At 44.0% G+C, this 27,338-nt stretch overlaps 1 protein-coding gene across 10 annotated transcripts in view; it reads left to right on the top strand.

Annotated features, from left to right (window-relative positions):
• Positions 1–27,138, top strand: part of TESMIN (testis expressed metallothionein like protein) — a 46,769-nt gene extending 19,631 nt beyond the window's left edge. For 3 of the 10 annotated variants that reach the window (XM_063784222.1, XM_063784224.1, XM_054662472.2), the window contains 5 exons: positions 16,030–16,132; positions 18,544–18,681; positions 20,901–21,076; positions 23,454–23,588; positions 24,618–25,281. In XM_063784222.1, coding sequence (XP_063640292.1) covers positions 16,030–16,132; positions 18,544–18,681; positions 20,901–21,076; positions 23,454–23,588; positions 24,618–24,708 — 643 coding nt within the window. In that variant the 3' untranslated portion in view covers positions 24,709–25,281. Of the gene's footprint in view, positions 1–16,029; positions 16,133–18,543; positions 18,682–20,900; positions 21,077–23,453; positions 23,738–24,099; positions 24,515–24,617; positions 25,282–26,347 lie in introns of those variants that run through there. The other 7 variants (XR_010147578.1, XR_010147577.1, XM_063784223.1 and 4 more) reach the window with 6 other exon arrangements.
• Positions 27,139–27,338: the final 200 nt, after the last annotated feature.

Raw genomic sequence — 27,338 nt, 5'->3', positions numbered from 1 at the left:
AATTGATGCATGGCATTCTGATCATGCATTGTGATTTGGCTGGAATCAATCCATCACTGAGAAACCAGTTATCTCTGGAAATACTAATAAAGTTTGTGTTCTGTTTTTGGAAAAGCTAAGGAATAGGTAAATTCACCCAAGCAGTGAGGTCTGTTGGTGGCAGACCCCTGACCTCGTGCTGGTGTCTCTCCATACATGCCACCTGTCCTCATGTGGAGACACTTGGATCAGGTGAAGGAACATAAGCTGGGGATCCTCCGTTGCTTGCTTCACTCGCACTTGTGGCATCATCGCCATCAATAGCTTTCCATTTCTTTTACCTTTTTATTCCCCGCAACTAAGTCATGAGCGCAAGGCAATGGAATGTAATTTTCTTAGCGTGAGTTAGTCCTACTCTCATGGGAGTCTCTGCTGTATACAGGCTGTGAGGGATTATTATTATAATTGGCCATCGATAGAGATAAAAACACATGACAGTATTTTTTTTTATTTTATAACTTTTTTTTCAGACAGGGTCTCACTGTGTCGCCCAGGCTGGTGTGCAGTGGCTCAATCGTAGCTTACTGCAGCCTTGACCCCCTGGGCTCAGGTGATCCTCCCAGCTCAGCCTCCAAAGTAGCTGGAATTACAGGCATGCGCCCTCATGCCCAGCTAATTTTTTGTATTTGTTTTTAGCGATGGCATGGGTAAAAATCGATTACCACAGTCAAGGCTCCATGGAAAGTGATAGTACCCTGCTCCACTTCTCCCATAGTCTGTCTCCCTCCAAGAAGCTTCCACTCTTAGCAACTTCTGCTTTCAGGTTTCCTGGGGGAACCTCCACACCTGTAAAGATTGTCTCCTGCCCTCTTCCTGTGGTAGACAAGCGTTTTACTCGTTCATCTTCCTCCTCCACATAGAGCTGGAACTACCCTTTTTAGTTCCTCTCTTAGTTCCTTACCCCTGAAACTTGAAACAATGTACCCCAACCTTTTGTTGCTATTGTTTCAGTAGCCATAAGAAGTTGGGAATTATTTTTAACTGATAAATTAATCTGGATGATTAAAATGGTGTTGATGTAAACTGAAGAGGTAGTTAAATGCTTTCTGATTATTTTATTGGAAACTTACTGATGGATTTTAAATTTTTTTTTTTTTTTTTTTGAGACGAAGTCTGGCTGTTGTCGGCCCAGGCTGGAGTGCAATGGTGTGATCTCGGCTCACTGCAACCTCCACCTCCCAGGTTCCAGCAGTTCTACTGCTTCAGCCTCCTGAGTAGCTGAGATTATAGGTGCCCGCCACCATGCCCAGCTAATTTTTGCATTTTTAATAGAGACGAGGTTTCACCATGTTGGCCAGGCTGGTCTCAAACTCCTGACCTCAGGTGATCTGCCCGCCATGGCATCCCAAAGTGCTGGGATTACAGGCATGAGTCACTGCGCCCAGCCAGATTTTTAAAGTAATTAACATCTACCTTTCCAGCACTGTTACAAATGTCTTTCTTAATCATTTTTGTATATGTTAAACATTGATTTGCTACATCATTTTTTAAAGCAACTGTAAAATATACAACTTAAAAATTTAACGTAAAATATAAAATATTAAAACGTTTATAACAGGCCTATTTTGGTATAGGCAACAACATACAGGCTTGCGTTGGAGGTACTGCAGCTTCAGCTCCACAGCCACAACAGAGCAAATCACAATAAAGCAAGTCACACAAGGTTTTTGGTTTCCTAATGCATGTAGAAGTTATGTTTATATAACTATAAACATGCTGTAGTTGAATCAGTGTGCAATAGCATTCTATCTAAAAAGTACATACCTTAATTTAAAAACACTGTTTCTAGGAAATGCTAACAATCATCTGAGCCTTCAGCGAGTTGTCATCTTCTAGCTGGTGGAGGGAGGGTCTTGCCTTAATGTCGTGGCTATTGACTGTTGAGGGTGGTGGAGGACTGAAGGCTGGGGTTGCGGTGGCAGTTTCTGAAAATAAGACAACAATGCAGTTTGGCACATCAACTGACTCTTCCTTTCAGGAAAGATTTCTCTATAGTATGTGATGCTGTTTGATAGCATTTCACCCACAGTAGAACTTTCAAAATTGGAGTTAATCCTCTCAAGCCCTGCACTGCTTTATCCACTCAGTTTATGGAATATTCTAGATCCTGTATTGTCATTTCAGCAGTGTTCAAAGCATCTTCACCAGGAGCAGATTCCATCTCAAGAAACCGCTTTCTCTGCTCATCTGTAAGAGGCAATTCCTCATTCATTACAGTTTTATCATGGTAATGAAACAATTCAGTCACATCTTCAGGTTCCATTTCTAATTCTAATTCTCTTGCTATTTCTACATCTGCAGTGACTTCCTCCACTGAAGTCTTGAACCCCACAAAGCCATCCATGAGGGTTGAAATCAACTTTTTCTTTTTTTTTTTTTTTGAGACAGAGTCTTCCTCTGTCACCAGGCTAGAGTGCAGTGGCATGATCTTGGCTCACTGTAACCTCCACCTCCCAGGTTCAAGCCATTCTCCTGGCTCAGCCTCCCAAGTAGCTGGGATTACAGGCGCCCACCACCACGCCCAGCTAATTTTTGTATTTTTAGTAGAGACAGGGTTTCACCATGTTGGCCAGGATGGTCTCAATCTCCTGACCTCATGATCCGCCTGCCTCGGCCTCCCAAAGTACTGGGATTACAGGCGTGAGCCACCGCGCCCAGCTGGTTAGAATCAACTTCTAACCTCCTTTCAATGTTGATATTTTTACTTCCTCCCATGAATCATGAATATTCTTAATGGCACACAGAATGGAATAATTTCCAGAAGGTTTTCAATTGACTTTGCCCAGATCCATCAGAGGAATCACTATCAATAGCAGCTATAGATTTATGAAATGTATTTCTTAAATAATGAGACTTGAAAGTCAAAATGACACCTTGATCCATGGGCTACAGGATGGATATTGTGTTTGCAGGCATGAGAACAATATTAATCTCCTTGCACAGCTCCATCAGAGCTCTTGGGGGGCCAGGTACCTGGTCACTGAGCAGCAATATTTTGAAAGGAATCTTTTTCTGAGTAGTAGGTCTTCACGGTGGACTTAAAATATTCAGTAAATCATGCTGTAAACAGATGTGCTGTCATTCAGGCTTTGTTGTTCCATTTGTAAAGCACAAGGCAGAGTAGTTTTAGCAACATTCTTAAAGGGTCTAGGATTTGCAGAATAGGAAATGAGCATTAGCTTCAACTTAAGGTCACCAACTGCACCATATCCCAATAAGAGAGCCAGCCTGTCCTTTGAGGCGTTGAAGCCAGGCATTGACTTCTCTTCTCTAGCTGCAGAAGTTCTAGGTGGCATCTTCTTCTAGTAGAAGGCTGCTTCATCTACACTGAAAACCTGTTGTTCAGTGTAGCCACCTTTATCAGTGATCTCAGCTAGATCTTCTGGAGAACTTGCTGCAGCTTCTCCATCAGAACTTGCTGCTTCACCTTGTACTTTTCCGTTATGGAGATGGCTTCTTTCCTTCAACCTCATGAACCAGCCTCTGCTAGCTTCCAATTTTTGATGTACAGCTTCCTCACCTCTCTCAGCCTTAACGGAATTGACAAGCATTAGGGCCTTGCTCTGGATTAGGCTTTGTCCGGTTTCATCTTCTCTCCAGACCTCTCAGGCTTTCTTCATGTCAGCAGTGTTTTGCTTTCTTATAATTTGTGTGTTCACTGGAGTAACACTTTTAATTTCCTCCGAAAGCTTTTCCTTTGATTCACAGCCTATCTTGGCTTTCGACATGCCTTCCTCACTAAGCTTAATCTTTTGATTTAAAGTGAGAGACGTGGGACTCTTCTTTTCTCTTGAACACTTAGAGGCCATTGTAGAGTTGTTAACTGGCCTAATTTCAATATTGTTGTGTCTCAGGGAATACGGAGGCCTGAGGACAGGGAGAGAGACAGGGAACTGCCAGTTGGTGGAGCAGTCAGAACACACTCAGCATTCATCAGTTAAGTTCATGTTCTTACATGGACATGGCTCGTGGTACTCCAAAACAATTGCACTTAAGTTCGTGCTCTTATATGGATGTGGCTTGTGGTACTCCAAAACAATTACACTTAGTGACATCAAAGAACGAGGATTGCAGATCACTATAACAGACATAACAGTAATGAAAAGGTTTGAAACATTACAAGAATTACAGGAATATGATAAAGAGACATGAAGTGAGCACATACTGTTGGAAAAATGGAGCCGATAGACTTGCTTGATGCAGAGTTGACACAAACCTTCAATTTGTTTTATTAAAAAAGCATTACCTGTGAAGCCCAATAGAACAAAGTGCAATAAAATGAGGTTTGCCTATAAGTGTTAAATTGTACATTTTTGGACAATTATTTCATAGAGTGAGAAGGAGCACTGTCCACTAGGATGGAGAGAGGTCTCTTCCTCTCAGAAAAGCAGGAATTGGTTTTATACCATGAGTGTAGATATTTTTTAGGACAGTTTTTTTGTTTTGTTTTTGTTTTTGACACAAAGTCTGGCTCTGTTGCCCAGGCTGGAGTACAGCGGTGTGATCTTGGCTCACTGCAGCCTTCACCTCCCAGGTTCAAGCAATTCTCGTGCCTCAGCCCCCTGAGTAGCTGGGATTAGAGGCATGCACCACCATGCCCAGCTAATTTTTGTATTTTTAGTAGGATGGGTTTTCGCCATGTTGGCAAGGCTGGTCTTGAACTCCTGGCCTCAAGTGATCCGCCCACCTTGGCCTCCGAAAGTGCTGGGATTACAGACATGAGCCACTGCACTCAGCCTTTTAGGACAGTTTTAATTAGCCCTTTCATATATTGATTGACTTTAAGAAAATCCAGACTCAGTTTCATTTCTTTTTTTTTTTTTTTTTTTTTTTTTTTGAGACAGGATCTCACTCTGTCACCCAGGCTGGATGAATTGATATGCAAAGGTGGTATGATCATAGCTCAATGCAGCCTTGACCTCCTGGGGTCCAGCAATCCTCCTGCCTCAACCTCCTGCTATCACAAGCCAGCTTTTTTATTTTTATTTTTTTTAGAAATAGGGTCTCATTATGTTGCCCAGGCTGGTCTCAAACTCCTGAGCTCAAGGAATCCTCCCACCTCAGCATCCCAAAGTGCTGGGATTACAGGTGTAAGCCACTGCACCCAGCCCAAACCCTAAAATTTCAGGCATAGATTGTACAGTCTGTGATATTGTTTCTTCACGTGGCCTTTTGTCTCTAATTAACTAGATTAATTATTGCCACCAGAATTCTGTGGAGTAGAAGGTGAAATCTGGATGGTCATTTTTTTTGGTAGTCTCTTGTTGCTTACTCACACTTTTGATTTCTTATTTTAAATTTAAAAATATTAAATAATTATCTTCTCTGTAGCTCATAACTATAGTAAAGTCTCTGTCTCATTCTGTGTTTGTTTCATCTCTTGAATTTTTCTCCTTATGGCTTGGAACCTCACATATTTTGTGATTTTTTTAAACTGTGAATTATAATCACTGGGGTTTTCCCTGTGGGAGTTCTTTGAGGCTTGTTTTGAGAATGTGCTCTTCAGAGAAGGTTTGTTTGCTTCCACTTGGAGCTTGGTGGCACTTCCAACTTGGATGACTAACAATTTTTGGCTAATTTTTTTTTTTATTAGGCTGCACAGTATGAATTCAGATTTCAACCTGAAGTGAGCCTCCTCCCCTCCCACCAGCCAGGATCACACGCACATTTCCTTGCCATTTGTTTTCAGGGCATTTGTTCCCAGAGTAGATAGAGCCCTCCGCAGTTCTGGTCCATGTGTGGATCCTGCAGCAGACCTTCTACCCTGAGTGTGCCTTCGACTGGGGTTAATATACGTAAAGCACCTAGAGCACAGCCCAGCAGATCACACATGTCCTTGTAAGTGTTTGCCACAGTTAGGGTTGCCATAGTTCCCCCTTTCTCCTCCACGCAGCAGGTAAAACCAGTGCCTTTGGTTGCTGGGATCAGCAGATGCTTCAGAGGTCACTTCAGGCTTCAGTTTTAGCTTGGCCCTCTGAATTTTGCCCTCTGTTGGGTTTCCTTAATTTTTTACCAGCTCAAGTAGCCATCTAAAAGGTTTTAAATATTTAATTCAATGTTATTAAGTGTTTTATAGCAAGCAATATGTCAGGATGGCCAATGAATTAAGAATGAGTTTAGAATATATGTCATTGAGCTGGGCATGGTAGCTCACACCTGTAGTCCCAGCACTTTGGGAGGCTGAAGCAGGAGGATTGTTTGAACCGAGGAGTTCGAGACCAGCCTGGGCAACATAGTGAGAACCCGTTTCCAACAACAACAACAACAAAAAACTGTCATTTTAGGTCTTTTCAACCACCAAGACTAAAATTTCACGATTCAATATGCCTGTGGGAAGTGAATCTGACAGAGGGTATCATGAGTATTTCCTTGAACAGTATCATCACCCTCTCAGCAAGCCACAGGGCAGGATGACCCAAAAAGTGTTGCAGTGTTGCCAGTGTGCCAGCATTGAGGCAGTCTGCACCTCCAGGACAGCGTCTTTAATGGAATGATGCTCACTGCAACCTAAATCAAGGTGGGATATGTGATGTTGGAATTTCTACTAAAAGTTTTACATTTCTGCTTTTGTCATTGAGCTTTAAATCACCTGGAATTGATTTTCGTGATTGGCATTAGGTAGGGATTCAATTTTATTTTTTTCCATACGGACAATTAATTGTCTAGCACCATGTATGGCAAAACACAGATATAGTCCACGATATCTGCAGTGCAGCCCCGTCAGCTCTCACGGTTTGATTACACATGGGTCTGATTTGGGGTTCTCAATCCTGCTCCAGACATGAATTCTGCTTCTTATTTGTAATGATTTGTCTGTGGATTTCCTTCAACTTTCTATTTAAACAATGATCTTATCACAGATACTGGACCGTGATACCTTCCCCATCTTTGTACTCTTTTCCCTTTTCCTTGCCTTATTATACTGGCTAGAACCTCATAGTGATGAATGGAAGTTCTGGTCTGGGGCACTGTTGAATTCCTCCTAAATTCTAAATATTTCTAAAATTCCCTTGCCTTGCCCTAAATAAGATAGTTGCTGTAGGTTTTTGAGAGATGCCCTTATTAGGTAGAATACATACTCAGATGCTATAACAAAGACTCAAAACTACAACCATTTCAGGACTAATATGGTGGCTAATCAATGTTATTGTCTCAGATTTCTGTCTTAGTTGCCCTGACATCTTCAATGGAGGGCTTGCATTTTGTGGTCTAAGAAGGCTGCACCAGCCCCTACCCTTATGTTCATCTTCCAGACACTGGGGAAGAGAAAACAGGAGGGCAAGTGCACACTCCTTAACCTTTCATGGCAAGACCGGCATTGTCATAATCACTTCCACTGATAGCCCTTTGGCCACAGCCTAGTCATGTGGTCGGGCCAACTAAATAGGAAGCTGGGAAATGCACTCTTGAGGTGAGCCAACCATATGCTCCACTACAATTGCTGCCACTGTAGGATAAGGGGAAGTGGCTGTTGCAGGACTGACTGGCTTCTCTGCTACGTGCCCTTCTCAGGTTAAGGATGCTTCCTTCTATTCCTAGTTTCCTAAGGGATTTGCTATTATTTATAATTATCGGAATTATAATAAAGGACTGGTGAATTTTATTGAGTGCCTTTTTATGTATTTGTTGAAATGATCAGATTGTTTTCCTCTTTTAATCTCATAATATATCTATGACAACAAACTTTCCAATGTTAATCTGCCTTTGCATTCCAGGGATTAAGCCCAATTTGATTATTATGTACTGTAAGATTTAGCTCTTTAGGATTTTTGAATCTTTGTTCACAAGTGAGATAGACCTGTAATTTTTCTTTCTCATATATTCTTTCATTTTGGTATCAATATTGTATTGCCTAATAAAATGCGTTAGTTAGGCTTCCCCATCCCCACCCCACTGGCTTCTTTTTCTCTAGCCTCTAAAAAAGTTTGGGTAAGGTAGGATTTATTTGTTCATTGAACGTTTGAAAAAACTTGTCTGAAAAACTGTCTGGGTCTGATGTCTATTGGAGTTGGAGTGGTGAAGGTGATAGGTTACTCATTCACTTTCTTTTGTAGTTTGTTTTCTTTTTTATGTTTTTTCTTGAGCCAATTTTGATATTTTATATTTTTCTTAAAAAGTATTGAATCCTCAAAACTTTCAAATTTATTCATATATTCATATTCATATATTCTATATTTAAAGATGACCTCTGTATCTATAATTATGGCCTTTGACCTTTTCTAGACTTTCTCGATCAGTTCTAGGAGAGGTTGTCTATTTTGTCAGCCTTCTCAGAGCACCAGCTTTTGGTTTTATTGATTTTCTTGGTTGTGGTTCATGAAGTACATTAATTTCTGCTTTTTACTGCTGTCTTTATTATTTCCTTCTCTTGTTTTGCTAGCTTTTTGTGTTAACTGCTTACCTTATTATTTTCAATCTTTAAATTTTTTTTTTTTTTTTTAGGAAATGCACTTAAAGCTGTAAATTACCCCTATGGACTACTTTACTGCATCCTACAAGAGTTGATATGCAGTACTTTCACTATCATCCGCTTGAAATAGCTTGTCGTTTTTATTGTAATGTTCTCTTTACCTCATGAGTTATTTAGATGTACATTTCATAGTGTCCACATTTGTATTATATATACATATATGTGTATGTATATGTATATATTTTTAAATGATATTTTAGTTAATTCTTTTCATTTAATTACTCTGTAGTTAGATAATGTAGTCTGTACATCAATTCTTTGAAATTAATGAAGACTTCCTTTAATGAAGACTTAATACAATCATTTTTGAAAATATTCTATATTAATTTGAAAAACATGTATATTCTCTATTTGTTAGGGGCAGTTATCTATCCATTCACTGGCTTATTTGGTTGTTTAAATCTGCTAATTGCTAATTCAATTTTGTGTGATTTTTATGTTTTTGCTAAAAATGTGTTGAGATCCCTCACTTAAGATTATGAATTCGTCTCCTTTTTCCTTATAATTCTATTTTGCTTTATATATTTCAGATCTATAGCATGAAGGTCATACAAATTCATGATTGCTACATCTTTTTGGTGAATTATTCCATCAGTTGTTAATGACTATGCCTCTGTATCTTGACGCATTTTGCCTTCAGTTGTTTTTCTGTCCGACGGTAATGTTGCTGCACCATGTTTTCTTTCTCTAGTGCAGTATTAGTGAGTTATGCTTTATAACATTCCTTTAGTTTTGCACTTTCTGTGTGGCAGTTTTGTTTTAGGTGTGTCTTCTGTAGGTTAAATATAGCTGAATTTTTCAAAAAGCAAATCTAATAACCCATGTTCAATAGCTTTCTTTAATCTATTTGCATTCTTTGTCTGATTATTGACACATAGGGACTTATTTGTAACAACTTTTTTTTTTTGAAGTTTTAAGTTTTATTTAGGTTCCTTTTTCCCATTCAGATGGCAGCATTCCATACATTCTGCTCTGTGCCTTGTCTTTTAAGATAGTGGCAAAATATGCATAACATAAAATTTACTGTTTTAAACTTTTAAAATATACAATTCAGTGGCATGAAATATATTCACAGTGTTGCGCAACCACCATCACTGAATTTTTCCAGAACTTTTTCATCATCCCAAACAGAAATTCTATACCCATCAAACTCTCCATCATCCCCTTTCCCCAATCTCTGGTAACCCCTATTTTACTTTCTTTCTTTTGACTATTCTAAGTCCTTCACATAAATGGACTCATACAATATCTGTCCCTTTGTATCTGGCTTAGTTCACTTAGCATAGTGTTTCTAAAGTGCCATCCATGTTGTAGCATGTGTCAGAATGTCCTCTCTTCTTATGACTGCATAATATTCCATTGTATGGATGAATCACATTTTGTTTACCCTAATGCTGCAATGGACACTGATGTAGCAGGTATCTGGTTGAGTCCCTGCTTTCACTCCTTTTGCGTACATACCCAGAAGTGGAATTGCTGGATCATATAGTAACTTTCTGAGGAACTGCCGTATCTTTCCATAGTGGCCATACCATTTTATACCCCCACTAGGAATATACAATACCATCTTATTTTGCATTTTCTGATTACTGCTTTTTCGCTTGCTTATTTTTGCCTGATTTATGTTTTTGGAAAATTAGTGCTAATGGCAAAGTGGAGGAAGTTGAAAGCGAGGTTAATTAGGAGGCCACTGCAGCAGCACAGACCTGAACCCGGGCAGGGGTGGTAACAATGAAGGAAAAAACACAGATTCCAGAGACATTTCCAACATATGCATTGTATCATTTTTTCACTCATTTATTCATTCATTCCATAAATATTTTTGAATGCCCATGATCTCAGGAACAGGGAAGACAGAGTGAGCAAGAGAGTTACGGTCCCTGCCCTCCCAGCACTCACAGTCTAAAGTGACTATTCCCATATGAATCATCACGTAATTAAAGGTCGGAGTGGAACCATGGAAAATGTGGCAAAGGAGCAGTAATGGGCTGAGGGGGTGGGACGTGTTGAGCAAGCATGGCAGTCGGGGAAGGCTTCCCTGAGGAGGTGTGTTTGGATTAGGGGGAGTTCATTGGGTGGAAGTAGATTGAAAGTGGATGCTAAGAGTGTTGTAGGCAGAGGAAACAGCAGGTGCAAAGGCCCTGTGGCAAGAGAGGGAGGGTGGATGGTTCTAGGAACAGAAAGAAGACCAACACCACTACTATAGTATTGTTTATATTTCCAAGATATATAAAACATCTACATGCTCAGTATAAAGTGAATTATTAAATAAATCAAGGTGCTGCTATAGTATGGGGTATGTACAGCAATTAAAATGGTATGTAAATCTATTTACATGGGAAACATTCATAACATACTGATGAGTAATAAAAGAAAGATGTTATCTTTATTACTTCTATTGATAAGTAATAAAAGCATACTGAAACAGTTTGTAGAATATGATCTTCTTTTTGTTTACATATAATCTGTAACCAAACAACATATACTTATTTCAGTATGTATAGTTTTACAGAAAAAGTCTGAAATATATTCATCAAATGATCATCTCTAGGGAATGAGATTCAGATTGGATGTAATTTGTTTCTTTTTACTTATTTGTATTTTTAAAAATTCCACAATAAATATGATTTACATTTATCAAAAATAAAGTTAATAAAAGACATTTCTGAGCCAGAATCAGTAGATTTGGCAACCCTTGGATGTGGGGAAACAGAGCAAGGTAATTGTCAGAACCAACACAGGGGCTGTGTTATTGGGCAGATGGTAACACCATGGATGGAGAGCAAGCACAGGAGGAGAGAGTGGCTGGAGCAGCACGAGGGTTGCAGATGAAGACCGTGGGTGGAGGGGTGGACACACTGAATTGAAGATAGAGATTTCTGACTGGAAGCTGGGATGTGGTTCTGGAACACAGTAGGGTCTAAAGCTCTCAAGAACAGTGAAGAGAGCCCTGGGTTTTCCAGGAGCTGGTTGATTGCCTTTGAGAGTCTGTGGGCAGGAGGAGGAAATCTGAACGCAAAGGTTAAAGAATGAATGGGAGATGAGGAATGATAAGAGCACATGTGGACAGCCCACCCTTTCATTATGTTTGGGAAATAAAACAATAAGGATTTTAGGGTCTGGAGTGTGGGAGAGAGAGCAGGTTTGGTGAAAACAGATTTTAAAATCTTCAAAAGATTAAAAGGGCAAGAGTTAATAAAATCAGTCAGCAAAAGAGTGTACAGTGAAAAAAAGAAGTGTGCCTAGCCTGGACCTTGGTGAGTAAACATACTTTTACTGGGTATGCAATTCTAGGTTGTCAGGTTTTTTCTGCCAATGCTTTGAAAACAGTCTGCTGTTTCCCATTATTTCTAACAAGCAGTCAGATGCAAGTCTAGGTAATGTATCTTTCTTCCCTAGTGCATTTGAGATTTTCTTTTTGTCTTTGGTTTTTCTTTTTGTTTGTCTTTCTTAGAGTTCATTAGGTTTCCTAAATCTGAGCATCCACAGTTATCATCAGTTCCGGAAAACTCACGGATATCCTCACTCCAAAGATGCCTCTCCCCCATTTTCTCTCCTCTCTCCTTCCGTAATGCTCACCAGACAGACACGTTAGCCTTTCTAACTCTTGACTGTTTCTCTTAACCTCTCTTGTATATTTGCAATCTGTCTTCTGTGCTGCATCTAGACTAATTTCTTTATCTTTTATTCTGTCTTACTCTCAGTTTATTATTTTTATCCAAATCACATACACATATAATTTAGAGAGCCACATAATTGTACCAGGCTCATGACAAAACATAGTAGTACCCTGACAATTGTTCCTTATTTTCTGCCCCCCAGGAACTTTCAACTCTTCTAACGGAATCTTCTAATATTTGCTTCCATAAGTCTAAATAACAGGTCTGAATTACTCCTCGGCTTTTCAGTTTGGTGTGATCTATTGTTTTTGTACTGTGGGAAATGTGGATTTAGCTTTATTTCCTCTCCCACTCACACACCAACCCCTACCAACACACACATTTCCCACACCCAGACATGAGATAGACTTGGTTAGATTAGCATTGAGTCTTTACATTTTTATGACGATGAAAACTCTGGTCCCTGCTGAGCCTTCATGAATTATCCTTTCCTGAACTTCTTTACCTTTCCCTTTCTGTTCATACCCAGTACTTAGTCTTCTATGCACACAACACTAACATAACACTAACCTCTCCTCTGGTTGTGTAACGGTCTTCTCAACATGCCCAGAAGTGGGGGCACTGTCAGTCCTGTCATGAAGGCTTTTCCTGAGCTGCCTGGCCTGGCCTGCCATGGAGGGGCTGGTTTCCAGGCCTGCGTGCAGCTCCCGTCTTGGACTCCCCTCTACTATCATGCTAAAGGGTTCACCAGCTTCTTTGTCATGTTTGGGCTCCTGACTCCTGGAGCCCGCATCTTCCTTGTGGGATTCACGGCCTCATTTTGGTGCAGTGCCTTCTCCAGTAGCTTCCATGAGGAAGAGTACATGGGATGTAATTTCTTCAGACCTTACGTGTCTAAAAATGTCTTAGTCTATCCTCATGCTTAGATGATAATTTAGATTGGGAGTATAACTTCAGGTTGGAAATGGTTTTTCTTTGGACTTTTGAAGGCCTTACTGCATTTCTTCTAGCTTCCAATGTTGCTAGTGGAATTTTAACATCATTGTTTTTCTTGATCCTCTGTATGAAAACTGTTTTATACTTTCTAGAACCGTAGAGGATCATCTCTTATTCCCAGTGCTGCAGAATGTGCTCATGCTGTCTTGGTTCCAGTCTCTTTCCTAGCTACTGTGCAGAGCCCAAGGCAGGTCCTTTCCCTTCAGAAACTCATGGGCTTTAGTTCTGGGAAATGTTCTGGAATTATTGTATCCCCTTCATTCTTAATATTCAGTATTTCTGAAATTCTTACTATATAAATGTTGGATTTTCTAGTCTGGCCCACTGTTGCTTTCTCCTCTGATTAGTTCTAGTTTTCATACCTTCTAGGTCTTTCATCACTGTGATTACTTTTTTGCTTCCTAAAATATCTTTTTTCATATCCTGAGATTTTTAATAAGAATTATTTTCCTGTTTCATCGATCAATAACTTTTCTTAGTCTCTCTAAGGCTGTTGATACCACTTTCCTCCTAGTTTTCTTTTCCATGCATGGTCCATTTCTCTGGGCCCCTGTCTTTCATACTCTGGAAGATTTCTTAACGTGTCTGTGGATCCCTGGGCGTCACTCTGCTCATACTTAAGAATGAGGTGTGGGCTGACTGGGGGCTATAGGTGAGGCGTGGGCTGACTGGGGGCTGCAGGTGAGGGGTGGGCTGACCGGGGGGCTGTAGCTGAGGAGTGGGTTGTCTGGGGGTTGTAGCTGAGGTGTGGGCTGACTGGGCCTGCAGGTGCACTGCTGAGGGCTTGGTCACTGTAGCTTCACCACAGGGTGGTCACTTAGCTATTTTATTGGGAAAGCTCAATGTCAAATTCTAGATATTTCCTCCTGGGCTGGTCAGAGTCCTCAGAGGAGGCTTTTCTAGTCTCCTGCTAGAATGCTAGAAGCTGAGTAGAAGAAACCTAGGGGTCTCAACAATCACTTTTCTCGGATTTGTTCATTATCATATCCCACGCCCAATGGTTTTGCTCCAAGAGAGTCACTTTTAGTCTCTGCCACGGTGGCAGGGGGGTCCCAGCTGCTTAGGAAGGAGGAGTCATCTGGGGACTCATGCCTTCCTGCAGAGATTCCCCCTGGTTCTCTTCTTATCTCACCTGGCTTTGCTCTCCCTTGGAGGACCCTGGTGCTGCCCATTCCAGAGCCTTCCGAAGCTCCTTCCCAGCTCTTTCCTGCTGACCTCAGGTTCAGCATTCTTGAGCCTGCCACGCCAGTTCTCTCGCCCCTCTGCTATCTGGTGTCCAAATCTTCTGTCACTGTCCCCTTTCCCTTCTTTCCATCTGCGTGGCTTGCAGGCTCAGGAGAGACCTCTATAGTTCCCCTTTCTCCCTGCAGGGGATGTGTCTCTCCTCTCCCCTGTTGTGGAGTGGAGTTGTCTCTAATAATTCACTCCTTGGGGAGCTCGCCTTTCAGGGATCCACACTTTATGAGGGGTCTCTGGTCTGATGCCCAGACTTTGTCTCCTGTCTGCTGCACATTGGAACCCAAGCTCCTGGTCCCTAGGGACTGGCAGATGCCCCAGGGCAGCACTTAGCTGCTGCAGAACTCGCCTCTCTGGGTTCACAATTTCTTGTCTTTTTGGCCTCTAATGATCCTCTTTACTTTCCTGTTGACTTGACATTAAAATATTATTTTAAAATATTAAAATAATAATTATGAAAAGAATTGTGTTTGGGAATTCTGCCCCAGAGAGGTTTCTGCAGACCTCTGGTCTCCTGCACGGCCCTCGCCATGTTCCTGCAGCACTATGGGAAGTTTCACACGCCCAGGGTTTCCCTCAGCAGCGCTTTGGGACTGGGAGGCTGAGCACCACGATTCCCACTCTACAGCTTGCAAAGCTGACTGGCACATGGGGAGAAGGCGGCAGAGCCGATGTGGAAAACGAGTTGGAAGCTCTTTTCAATGAACCATGCACAGAAGACAGCGACAGGGGTCTTCTCTGGTCACAGGTGGAAGCCATGGGGTGGCTCTCTGGGGTGTGGGTCATAGGTGGCACAGTAGGAGTCCTTGCCTTGATGCTACATTTTCACATGAGTTAAGGAGAGCGTCGCCCTTGCCCATCCCGGTAAGGGTAAAGCGCGTGCCTGTAAACACCTCTCTGCCTTACAATGCAGGAGCAGGCGTCTTACAAGACCTTGGGAGGGGGACTGGCTGCCAGCACTGGCGGCTCTCCCAGGAAGCCCTCAGAGCCAATCCACAGCACTGCCACCCACCTGTGTGGCCCCAGGAGTCACAGGGCATGGTGGTGTGCACTCCAAGGGCTTCACTAGACTCAGGATTCTCGAACAACCCTCGCATTACAACCAAGAGGTGTGACTGCAGCCGCCTCATCCATTCCTTTCCTCTGCCATTCACTTCCCCCTCACAGAATGAAAGCGAGTTAAGGCCTAGGCCAGGTTCCACCTCTGGGTCCCATTAGTTTTCACTCAAAGTCAAGGTCTGGTGAAGAAGTGAACACACCTTCAGTCATGTTGGATGGACTGGGGAAGTTGATGGGGACAGCTCTTCATTACTTGATGTTTCTGCCCACCAAACTTATTGCGCTCCTGGGAAAATGGCGGAGGGCAATTAGGGGCCAGGGAGGATTGATTGATGCAATGGATTTGACAGGAAATTGTTTTGCTTTGCAAAATCCTATATTATGAAACAAATGGTTTTAACTAGTTTTACTCCCTTCTGTGTTAGTCACTGGTGAGCATTATCCTAGTTGATCTAGTTCTCATATAAAAGGAGTCTGAGCCGTCTATGAAAGTGTTCAGTGTTCTGACTGCAGCACACTGCCCGCTCTTTCCTTACACGTGTGTGCTCTTCTTTTCACTACTCACTGTGCCGTCTGTGCCTGCCACTCACTCTGTCCTTTCCTTCACAGGTACTGTGACTGCTTTGCCAGTGGGGACTTTTGCAACAACTGCAATTGTAATAATTGTTGCAACAACTTGCATCATGATATTGAACGGTTTAAAGCCATTAAGGTAATAAATGTCCATTAAATGTATGCATTTTAAAAGCATTTCAAACTGTTTGAGATGTTCATAAAATCACCTTCAGAGATTCCTCATTGGAAAAAACCCACAGTTTTGAAGAATTTACATTGAATACAACTTGATTCCTGCCGGTGGGGGTATTGAACCACGACAAGCGGCTGTTGTAAAAGTGGTAGGCAGAGAAAGGCCTTTTCCCTTTTATTATGTGGGAAGGCTTCAGAGATGCAGCAGTCTAGGAAGGTTCTGATTCAAGAACATGCGAATGTCCACTTTATCTTGGAGTTTAGACATTTGGGGTCATCTTACATAGCAGATAAGCATGAGCTGGAGCAGTGTAGCCGCAAAGGTGTAGACAGTCCACTGTGTGAGAAGGCTAGGGGAAAGTGATCAGGCAGCCTACATTTTCAATTGTAAAATTTAACAATTTAAATTTCACCCCTCAGCTTCCAGAAAAAGAGAAGAATCTAGGTTTTCCCAGAGACACAAAAGGTTACTTTGATGGCCCCGATGGCCACTCTGCTGAAGGCTAAACACAGGAGCTTGCAGCTTTTATCCCTTTCTTTAGGCACAAAAGATAATCAGGGATAAGGGAGGGACAGTTAGGCTCAAGGCTGTCAACCTACTCCAGGGAGACACTTCCGGTGCCCACTCATTCCCGAAGGGAAATTGAGAGCCATTGACTGTAGACCTGAGATTGTCCTGTGCAAATAGAACACAATTATAAGGGTGTGGCTGCTCTCTGCATTGTTTTCTAAAATAATTTAATTCTCCTCTTGAATTATGGATAAATGACTTGAAATATCTTACCAATTTTGATATAGCCAGAGCCATAGGACAGAAGAAAATTGTCACGCATGTAAACTTTAGTACATTTTATTTAGGGATAAAGAATAGTATCTACAGTTAAAACTGTAAAAACAAAAAGGGTTGGAATTTTCATACATTGCTGATAGGCATATAAAGGGGCACAACCACTTCAGGAAACTGTTTGACAATAGCTACCAAAACTAAACCTTTGTATATGCTATGATCCAGCCATTTCCTTCCTACAAATATAGCCAATAGAAGCAAGCACCAATGTCCACTGGGAGACTTGTACGGGAATGTTCACAGCAGCTTCATTCAGAGTAGCCAGGCACTGGAAACAGCCCAAATGTCCATCCGTGGTAGAATGGATGAATTGATGCATTGATGAAAAGCAGGAGCTACAGCTAAGCGCAGCAGTGCGGACGGACCTCCTAGTTGTTATCTGAGGGAGGCAGCCGACACGGGAGTACAAGCTGTGGGATTCCACTTACCTGAGGCACCAGCATAGGCAAACCTAAAGCCCTCTATGTCTGAAGAGCATTCCCCGCGGGGGTGCACCGCTGAGGAGGAGTCACAAGGCAACCTGTGGGGCCACCTGTCCTCTAACTTGACCTTGGTAGCAGGTACACAGGTGTGCACACATGCACAAGATCATCATGCCACAGCTGCAGATGTGTGCCTCCACTGCCTGTCACACTTCAGTGATCCGTGAAAATGCCTAAAGCCGCGCACCGCAGGCTGGGGCTGTCCAGCAGCACATTCTGCAGCGATGGCCCTGTGCTAGGGGCCGTGCTGCTGGACAGCACCGATTCCAAATGTCAACCCCAGGAGGCGGAACGGAGGCCACGGACTTCCACTGTGACCTCTGTATTTGAATTTTTACAAAGAGCATTGAATCGTTTTGTATGTAAAGATATGTATGTATTTGTGTGTATAGATAGATTAAAAAGGGACAACAAATAGACCTGGATAACATATCGTGTGTATTGCTTGAGAAAGGCATGGCCCAGCGGTTGAGACCTGCTTTGAAGTCAGCACAGGGACTTTGAATCAGGATCTCGCCACTTACCAGCAGTTATTTAACCTCTCGGTGCCTGGGTTTCTCCGGATATAAAACAATCATACGTTAGTTGCTGAGGATTAAATGAGAGGGCATGTATATATAAATCCCATGGAAAGAAGCCTGGCACATGGTGTGTTGAGTTGTGATCAGGCAGTGTGAGCTGCTAGTATGGTCCACGGTCTCAACCATCTTAGGAAAGAGGGCCCCAGAAATGCTGGATGGAAATGTGTCCACACGGAAATAATGATTTTCTTTGCATCTTTACCATCTATTATTTTTTTACAGTAAATATGTAAGACTTGGAAACTCAGAAAACAAAACATGAAGAAACCTTAGCTACAATATATCTTTTTGTGTATGGAAACAAATTGAAATCAAACAAGAAGGGGCTGCACCTTCTGAACCATGTCAAGAGACTCTGTTTATTGTGGCATCTTTTACAACAATCAGATTCAAATGAGATGCCCTTCATTGAGCTGAGTTTTAAATGATAAAATCCATCCTGATGGAGCTTCCCGTTCTACCCTAGGCATGTCTTGGTAGAAATCCAGAAGCTTTCCAGCCAAAAATTGGGAAGGGCCAATTGGGCAATGTCAAGCCCTGGCACAACAAAGGGTGCAACTGCAGGAGGTCAGGCTGCCTGAAGAATTACTGCGAGTGCTATGAGGTTAGTGCCCAGCTCCCTAACTCACTAACAAAAAACACAGGTAAATATGTTGAGTAACTTTTGTGGTTAAAAAAACTTTGCTGTAATTTAAAAAGATAAATATAATTATTTTTTTCTTCCAGAGTTTCTAGAAGGACACTTACATTAATCTGAATTAATTTCCCAAATACAGCTGAGCTTTGTGAACCAGGTCAATTTGCTGAGGGCTCCTTTTGGAGCATGTTGCTTCCCCTGAGCCCAGCCCTGAGTACCCAGTGAGGGTGCCCTCTGCGTGGCTTTGTCCCTCTGCGGCCACTGATCCACGCTGGTCCTCCAACAGGGTGGAAGCTCCCGGAGGGCAGCCGCGCCTCTTCCTCCCTGAGCAAAGCCCAGGTGCTCTAGGTGGGCCGTGGGGGACAGTTTGGCCTCAAAGTCTCAGTCAGTTCCAAGTCCCTGTGGCGCTTGTCCCCAGACATCCATTCACCTGGTGCTTTGACCAAGGGTAGCTCCTCCCTGGCTCACAGCCCTATCAGAGACCAGAATGGACAGCCAGCCTAAGCCAATGGAGAGAGGCTAACAAAGCAAGCTGCAGATCACGGCCTGGACAAAAGATTTTTCTTTTCCCAAAGATTAATGAGGACCCACTTTCCCCTTCAGTGCTGTCGCTGTTTCACCTCTCTTTGCTATTTCTCTTTTCCTTTGTGTTGAGGGAAAGGAGGAAAGAGAAAGTGAGGGAACCCTTAGGCCCTATCAGGGGAACAGCCGAGCATACCTTCCTTACAAACCTCTGTTTTGGTTTGCTTGAGGTCTTTTGGGGGTTCCTGTGAATTATACTTTTCAAAGGCTGTCTGTCACAGAGGGTTGGGCTTGAGAACAGTCCACCTGATTCTGGAGACATGCACTGAAAGACCTGGGAAAGTGGACCCCACACTCCCCAGCTCGGATGTGGAAAACACAGTCAAAACACGACAGAGATGCACAGTTGAGACGGGACTGACATCACCCCCGAGGAACCACTTCCAATCGCACCCACAGCAGCTCCTCTGTCCTGCAAAACACCTTCACTGGCTGCCATGGAACTGTGGCTCAGCCCACTTCCCCAAGGCAGAGCCTGTGCTGGGCACAGCCCACAGAATGTGCAGGCTCAGAGGAAAGGGATAGCACTGCCCTTTAGTCTCTGGCATTCGTGTAGACTAGAAACTCTGAAAAGCCTCCTGCTTCAAAACACCCAGAGGTGCAGATGAAACAGAACGCATCCCCCTGAAGATGCATCTCTCAGCTGGAAAGAACAGAGGGAAATCCCCGGGGGGCTGAAGGAAAGAGAAAGCCAAAAACCATAGTGATTGGCAGTGCCAGCTCTCGGTCAGCCCCTGGGGCCCACATGAGCAAGAATTTGGCATGAGGGGGCAAGAGGGGGCTTGCTGGGTACAGATGGGACATACCGGCCCCCTGAGCATCACATTGCCAGGAAAAGCTTGAAACAAAACCCACCCACAAGGCAGCAGGAGAGGTCTCCCCTGACAGCTCCCAGCCACAGGCCTGCTCTCAGGCAGGTTTCGAATTCTACTCTCTTGTACATTCTCTGCACCCATAGAACCAGCATAATAGCCTCACATGCTGAAAGAGAACCATAAGCTAGAGTTTTATAATCAGCTAAGGCAGGCTTTCTTCAAAACAAGTCAAAGAAGCAGCCTGCTGGCTCCCGGGTAGAGAAGGGAGAGCAACACCCTCTCTCTGCTTGGGACTCACACCCATACACTCGGCCTCCACTCTGTCAGCAGCAGGACTACGGCATCTCCACAACAGCAGCACGTGATGAAAACTGCAGGTCACACACACACACACACTCTCAAACGCACACATTCAAACACACACAGTCACACACACATTCACATTCACTCACACATATACACACACTCACATACCCAAACCCCACATACACTCATGCACACACAAGCACACTCGACACACACATACCCCACACACACTCATATACATGCTCAACACACACACACTCTTACACATTCACGCTCAACACACACACACCCCACACATACTCATACACTCATGTTCAACACATGCTCTCACCCACACATTCACACTCAACACACACAGACACACACACACTCTCTGTCATGGGCAAATATACGCGAAGAATTATTTAAGGTCCAAATAGAATTTGTCAGTTTTTGATGACTTGTGAGACAACCTAATTTTATTGAAGCATTTTATATTACCAGGCCCAAATTATGTGTTCTTCTATTTGCAAATGCATTGGTTGCGAAAATTGTGAAGAAAGCCCAGAACGAAAGACACTAATGAGCGTGCCAAACTACATGCAGACTGGAGGTTTGGAAGGCAGCCATTACCTGCCACCAACGAAATTTTCAGGACTTCCAAGATTCAGTCATGATAGGTAGGTACTTTGAACTAACCTCTGCTAATAGAGGGAACAGAGGTTAATTTGAGAGGAGAATTAAGGACAATTTATACACTGGAAAGAATGTGTGAGCCTGCAGGGGCGGGCGTGTGTTTGGGGGCAGAGGGAAGCCGTTCCTCCCTCCATGGGCTAATCCTGGGTGGCCACTGTGTTTCCTTAGAGGCCCCGCTGCAGAAACCTGTTTTGTCCTCTTTGTCTTCTCATCCTCACTGTCTGAGTTACTCCCGTTTTGTACCAGACAAAAGAGCCCTGCTGCCAGGATCACCAGCAGGGCTAGCAGAGTTCTGACACTGCCTTTGCGTTAATATAGAGCCACAACGACCCGGCGCAGCAAAGACAGCGCGTACCTCCCTATCCTTTATCGTGGGAAGTGGCAGCAAAGAGCTGTACTTGGTCCAGATTGTTTTCCTTACTAAGCAGTTGTGGATCCGGATTAGTTGGATAATTTTGCATTTATCAGTTTTGAAGCCACATTGTAATCCTAGTAGTTCTCAAAGTTGAGTCATAGTTTTACTATCTATTAGATTCCATTCATTTGTTTAAAAAAAACTTCTTTGAGTTCAATGTAATGGTCATATCATGATAAACTACCAGATGTCATTAATTAATATTTTGCAAAGCCAAATTCATGCTTATTTGGTTAGAGAGATATCAGAAATACTCATGATTATGACCTACAGGGGTCTTTTTTTTGAGACCAGGGTTTTCACTCAGTTGCTCAGGCTGGAGTGCAGTGGTGCGATCACAGCTCACGCAGCCTCAACCTCCCCAGGTTCAGGTGATCCTCCCACCTCAGCCTCCTGAGTAGCTGGGACTACAGGCACGCACCACCACATCCGGCTGATTTTTCTACTTTTTGTAGAGATGGGGTCTCGCCATATTGGTCTCGAACTCCTGAACTGTGATTCATCCACCTCTGCATCCCAAACTGCTGAGATTACAGGCGTAAGCCACCGCACCCAGCTGACCCACAGAGGTCTTTATCAGTAAAAATTTACCAAAACCTGGCTGCGTTGTCTATGAAGTGATGTGTGAAAATGTCATCGCCTGCAGCAGGATGTGTGTTCTGTGGAGTCCAGCGGGGGCCTGTACATTGGAGCCTGGTCTTGCAGTGTTAGCAGCCCTTCTTTTCCCAAGGGCAGCCCTATCTTTTCTTCTTCAACCAAAGTCATCGTGTATTGTCTTTATAGAGAGACTTTAATCCAACATTTTGCTTTATTTTTATAATCCAACACTTTTTAATGTTTTATAAAGCTTTCCTGAAAATTTTTCGACTTAGCGCCACCTGGGTTGCTATCTAGCTAAGCCACAGTTGCCCCCTGAGCTCAGTGGGGAGAATAGCTGGCGCTATGTGATGCGGTTCAACTTGTCTTCCAGAACCTCTTTCACCGCTCCAAGCGGCATTGATGGGGAAGGCTGTCCTGACAGCAGGACCGCAAGGTTTGACAGGCGAGTCCTCAGAACCTTGGTCTTCTCTGGCTGCACGTGGGCCTGCGGGGAGGACAGGCAGACACCCAGCGTGGACAGGACTCAGAGCAAAGCTGCTCGGCTTGTCCCCGTGTCCTGCCTCAGCCAAGAGTCCTGCTTCTGCAATTTCCTGCCTGGCCCACGTGCTTGACACTGTAGCCCGGGATCCTCTGGGTTCGTCAGTGAATCTAATTTTGAGGAAATTTCAAACCCGCCATGAGAGGCATGTCAAAAACGGACAGATTTACTTGTCCTCTGTGTTATTCTTCTAAAACCAGTTAATCCTTTCTTTCTTTTCTTTTCTTTCTTTTTTTTTTTTTTTTTAAAGACAGGGTCTCCGCCGGGTGTGGTGGCTCACGCCTGTAATCCTAACACTTTGAGAGGCTGAGGAGGGCAGATCATGAGGTCAGGAGATCGAGACCATCCTGGCCAACATGGCAAAACCCTGTCTCTACTAAAAATACAAAAATTAGCCAGGTGTGGTGGCGCATGCCTGTGATCCCAGCTACTCAGGAGGCTGAGGCAGGAGAATCACTTGAACCAGGGAGTTGGAGGTTGCAGTGAGCCGAGATTGTGCCATTGCACTCCAGCCTGGCAACAGAGCAGGACTCAGTATCAAAAAAAAAAAGGGTCTCACTTTGTTGCCCAGGCTGGTCTCGAACTCCTGGCTTCAGACCATCCTCCTGCCTTGGCCTCCCAAGGTGCTGGGATTACAGACCACTGTGCCCAGCCTAATAGTTTCCAGTATGAGGAAGACAACGTTAGATTTTAGTGGATGATGTTCTTTAAAATAACATGGACAAGCAATGTTCTGTTGAATATAAATAGTACCGTAGGTAGAAACGGTGCACTGTTGGGCGGCCTTTAACTGCTCTGTTTCTGACAGGCGGCCTTCCTCATGCATCTCCTGGGAGGTGGTGGAGGCCACATGCGCCTGCTTGCTTGCTCAGGGAGAAGAGGCCGAGAAAGAACACTGCTCCAAGTGCCTGGCAGAGCAGATGATCCTGGAGGAATTTGGAAGGTGCTTATCACAGATTCTCCACACTGAGTTTAAATCTAAGGGATTGAAAATGGAGTAGAGTATAAAGTGTGAATGCATGTTGATTTTGTCTTAGTCTAGAAATCTCTAGTTTAGAAAGGTTGTTTAGGGGAACATGAGGCTGGCTCTGCAGCAACAACCAGGCTCCCCTGCATCCCTGGGCCCAGGGAGTTTACTCAGAGCTCTCTGAAGATGTGGCAACCCATGCCCCCTTTTCTGAGGAGGTGTGTGGCCTGAGCATTGTTTGTCTGGCCCAGAGGAGAGAGCTTGGGTTCCCATAGTCCTGGGAGAGTGTCTGCAGGGCAGCGGAGGGCAGAGCAGGGCAGGGGAGGGCACAGCAGGCCCTGCAAAGGGCAGAGCGGGGCAGGGGAGGGCAGAGCAGGCCCTGCGGAGAGTTCACTCTGGTCGACTCTTCCTCTCAGAGAATGTTGCTCTGGAGGCTGCTCTGCATGAAAACCCTAATGGTTTCTTGTTTGTTTTTCAAATTATTTAGAAATAAGTTCTCCGGATGGGCTGTTGTGATACCACTTAAAATCTCTAGAGAACTACTGAACACCTAAAGATTTTCTGTAGCGTAGATATTTCCCCAGAGGCACGCGAACTGTCAGTCTTTCCTAAGGCCCCCGGGAGACGCAGGCAATGGGGCCTCGCAGGCCGGGCTTGCACCAGCATGTCTTGAGTTAGAGGACTTAAAATTATCCAGTTTCTTCTGTGTTTCTACTTGAATTGTGGAAAAGCTCTATTATCCAATTAACTTCTCCATAATTATTGTTGTAATATTATTATTGTTTGTAAAACATGGTTCACATAACTAGCTTGTGGAAACCAGCAGGTAAAATGAATTCTTAAGTTGACGCTTTTGGTTCTGTTGTAAAGCAAAGATGAATAAAAATTTCCAATGTCTTCAATTGTTGTCATTAACTTAGTAACTGAAAATGTGTTCATCTGATGAGTACCCACCCTGAAATGTATTGAGAGAATATTCTTTCATGTTTCTGCATTCATTACTAGTGTTGGCCACTTAGAGGGTGTTCAGGAAACTCAAGTACAAATGCAGCAGAGACAGAAGTGTGGCTGCCGGGCCCAGGCACTGGGCACATAAGTGAGCAAGCAACCAGGGAGGAAGCTGTCTTTTGTGGAGCTGTCTGGAACAGTCTAGTTGCAAACACAGCCACAGGAAGCCACAGAGGAGAAAAGGAAGACTGAATTCTTCCCCTTTGCAATTCCCTTTGGACCCCTGGGATCCAGAGTCTGTGGCAGAAAACCAGAGGTAAAGACATGCATTGTGAGACGTGGAACCCTCAGCCAGCCGTACACCGCACTTGCTGTGTGTGCTTTCAGTCCCGTCAGCATCGCGGCGAACAGGGAGGCGCACTGCTGGGGGAGCCACCTGGCCTCCTTCACCCTTGGGAGCTGGAAGGTGACCTGGAAATGGGGACTTTGGGAGCTGCCTCTGCGGGGGCTGCCTCCATCCTGCTGTCCCTCTCGGCAACACTGCCAAACAGCAAGATCTGCCAGCCACATGAGTACTGTTAAAGTTTCTAGTAGCTACATGTAAAACTTTGAAAAGGAGCAGGTAAAATTAGTTTTAATAATCTTTTATTTATCCCAATGTATCCAAAATACTATCGTTTCAATGTGTAATCAAAATGAAAATGATTGAGATTTCACATTCCTTTATGTGTACCCAATATTTGAAATGCAGGGTGTCTTGTACTCACAGCAGGTCTCAGTTGGCACCAGCCACACCTTAAGGGTTCGGGCGCCTCAGCACAGCCCTGGGGCACCGAGTGGAGGGAGGAAAAGGGAACAATGTCCTCCAGCATTCTCCTGAGGCAACGGCTGCCTAGGGAGATCCTGAACCAGGTGTGGCCCACCCGTGGAGCCCAGAGGAAGTGTGAGCAGGGAACTCAGTGTGGGGCTGGGGATACCGGCCCCCCACATTGCACAGGAGCCTGCGCTGGCCAAGGATGCTCTGACTGTGGCCCGGTGTACTGAGCTAATGCCTGGAGGTGAGGGAAGAGCCAACCTGGGCAGGCACGAGCCCTGCAGGGTCTTCCGGCAGAGAATAATTCACTGAGTAGGTGCCACTTGCAGGGAATCCCGTCTGAGAAGTGAAAGCCGAGATACAGACGTGCATAAAGCCACTATGCTGACCAGAGACAGTACAGAAGATGACTACAAAGCTAGAAAATCCCATCTCTTATGTGTTTGGCGGACAGCCAGTGCTATTTTAAAACGATATACAAATTAACATATCATGTTCTTATTTGAGAGTGTAGCTGTGCAAATTTAACCATATCTTTTTTTTTTTTTTTTTTTTTTTTTGAGACGGAGTCTCACTCTGTTGCCCAGGCTGAAGTGCAATGGCACGATCTCGGCTCACTGCAACCTCCGCCTTCTGGGTTCAAGTGATTCTCCTGCCTCAGCCTCCTAAGTAGCTGAGATTACAGGCGCGCACCACCACACCCGGCTAATTTTTGTATTTTTAGTAGAGGTGGGGTTTCACCATGTTGGCCAGGCTGGTCTTGAACTCCTGATCTCAGGTGATCCGCCCCCCTGGGCCTCCCAAAGAGCTGGGATTACAGGCGTGAGCCACCGCGCCCAGCCTTAACCATATCTTTCTACTCTGTACCTATTAAATAACTCGGACCACCTTTGTGATTAAGGTTAGATTATCTGTTGGTTTTGGGTTTTTGTTTTGTTTATCCGAAAGAAAAAAAAACCTTGTTTTTTCATAGACACGGAGAAGAAATCATTGTTTAGAATGACACGCGCTGAAATCGCTCTTTCCTGTCAGTGAACACAGGCTGCGCACTGCACAGAAAGTCTGGCGGCCAGGGAGCATCCTTAGGAGAGAAGGTGCTGTTGGCGGCGGAAGGTCAGCAGAAGGCTTGGTGTATTTTTCATCTCGGCTTGGATGCTCCTATCCCTTTACAAACCTCTCACCAGTACCTGAAGTTCTGCCAGCACTGGTCCCCTTTCAGTGTGGGCGCGGTTTCAAACCATAATAAACAAGTTATCGTAAGGAGTCAGTTAAAATACTGTCTTAGGGAATTCAAAAGTTGAACCCTCATCCAAGATAAAATGATCAGAGCAGCCAGAGGATCCAGAGAGCAGGAGGGGGCGCAGAAGACGAAGCAGGGAGGAGGCCTCCCGTTCTGCAGGCGGCGCGCTCTTTGTGCATGGGGCCGGCTGTGCGGTCTCCGTGCTGCACTCTCTCCCCAGGAGTCCCTAGCCTCAGAGGAGGGAGGAAGCACGACAGGAGGGATCACCGAGAGGCATCTTCCCCCAGCCCTGCCTCCATCCTGCGCCCAACCCCCGGCCCCCGGCAGAGACTGGAGAGCCACAGGGAGCACTGCCCGGCCCCAGCCACCGATAAAACTGGAATTGAAGACTGTCATTGCGTGGATGTTCTCTTCATATATTTAAAAATGACTATCAGGAAAAAGTTTGAGCCTCCTAAAAATGGTAGCTGGTTTGTTTTTCAACAACAAACTTTAATAAAAACTTTAATGTTTGATATTTTAAATTTTGCTTTGACTTTCAGGAAATTCAAAAGTAAATCTATTCAATACCAGAAATCACATTAGCCCAGGTTTAGGATTAACTGTCCCTCTCTTTTTTCCATACAGCTTTACTTTTTTAAACATGCTTTTTATTTGTACTATTACATACATCTTTTACTGTAAACCATTTCATATGTTTGTTGGAAATAGATGGACTGTAGAA

The sequence above is a fragment of the Pan troglodytes genome, chromosome 9, assembly GCF_028858775.2.
Source record: "Pan troglodytes isolate AG18354 chromosome 9, NHGRI_mPanTro3-v2.0_pri, whole genome shotgun sequence".
In the NCBI taxonomy this organism is placed as follows: Eukaryota; Metazoa; Chordata; class Mammalia; order Primates; family Hominidae; genus Pan; species Pan troglodytes.
The sequence above is the reverse complement of the archived record's forward strand: the minus strand, read 5'-3'. Positions and strand labels throughout refer to the sequence as shown.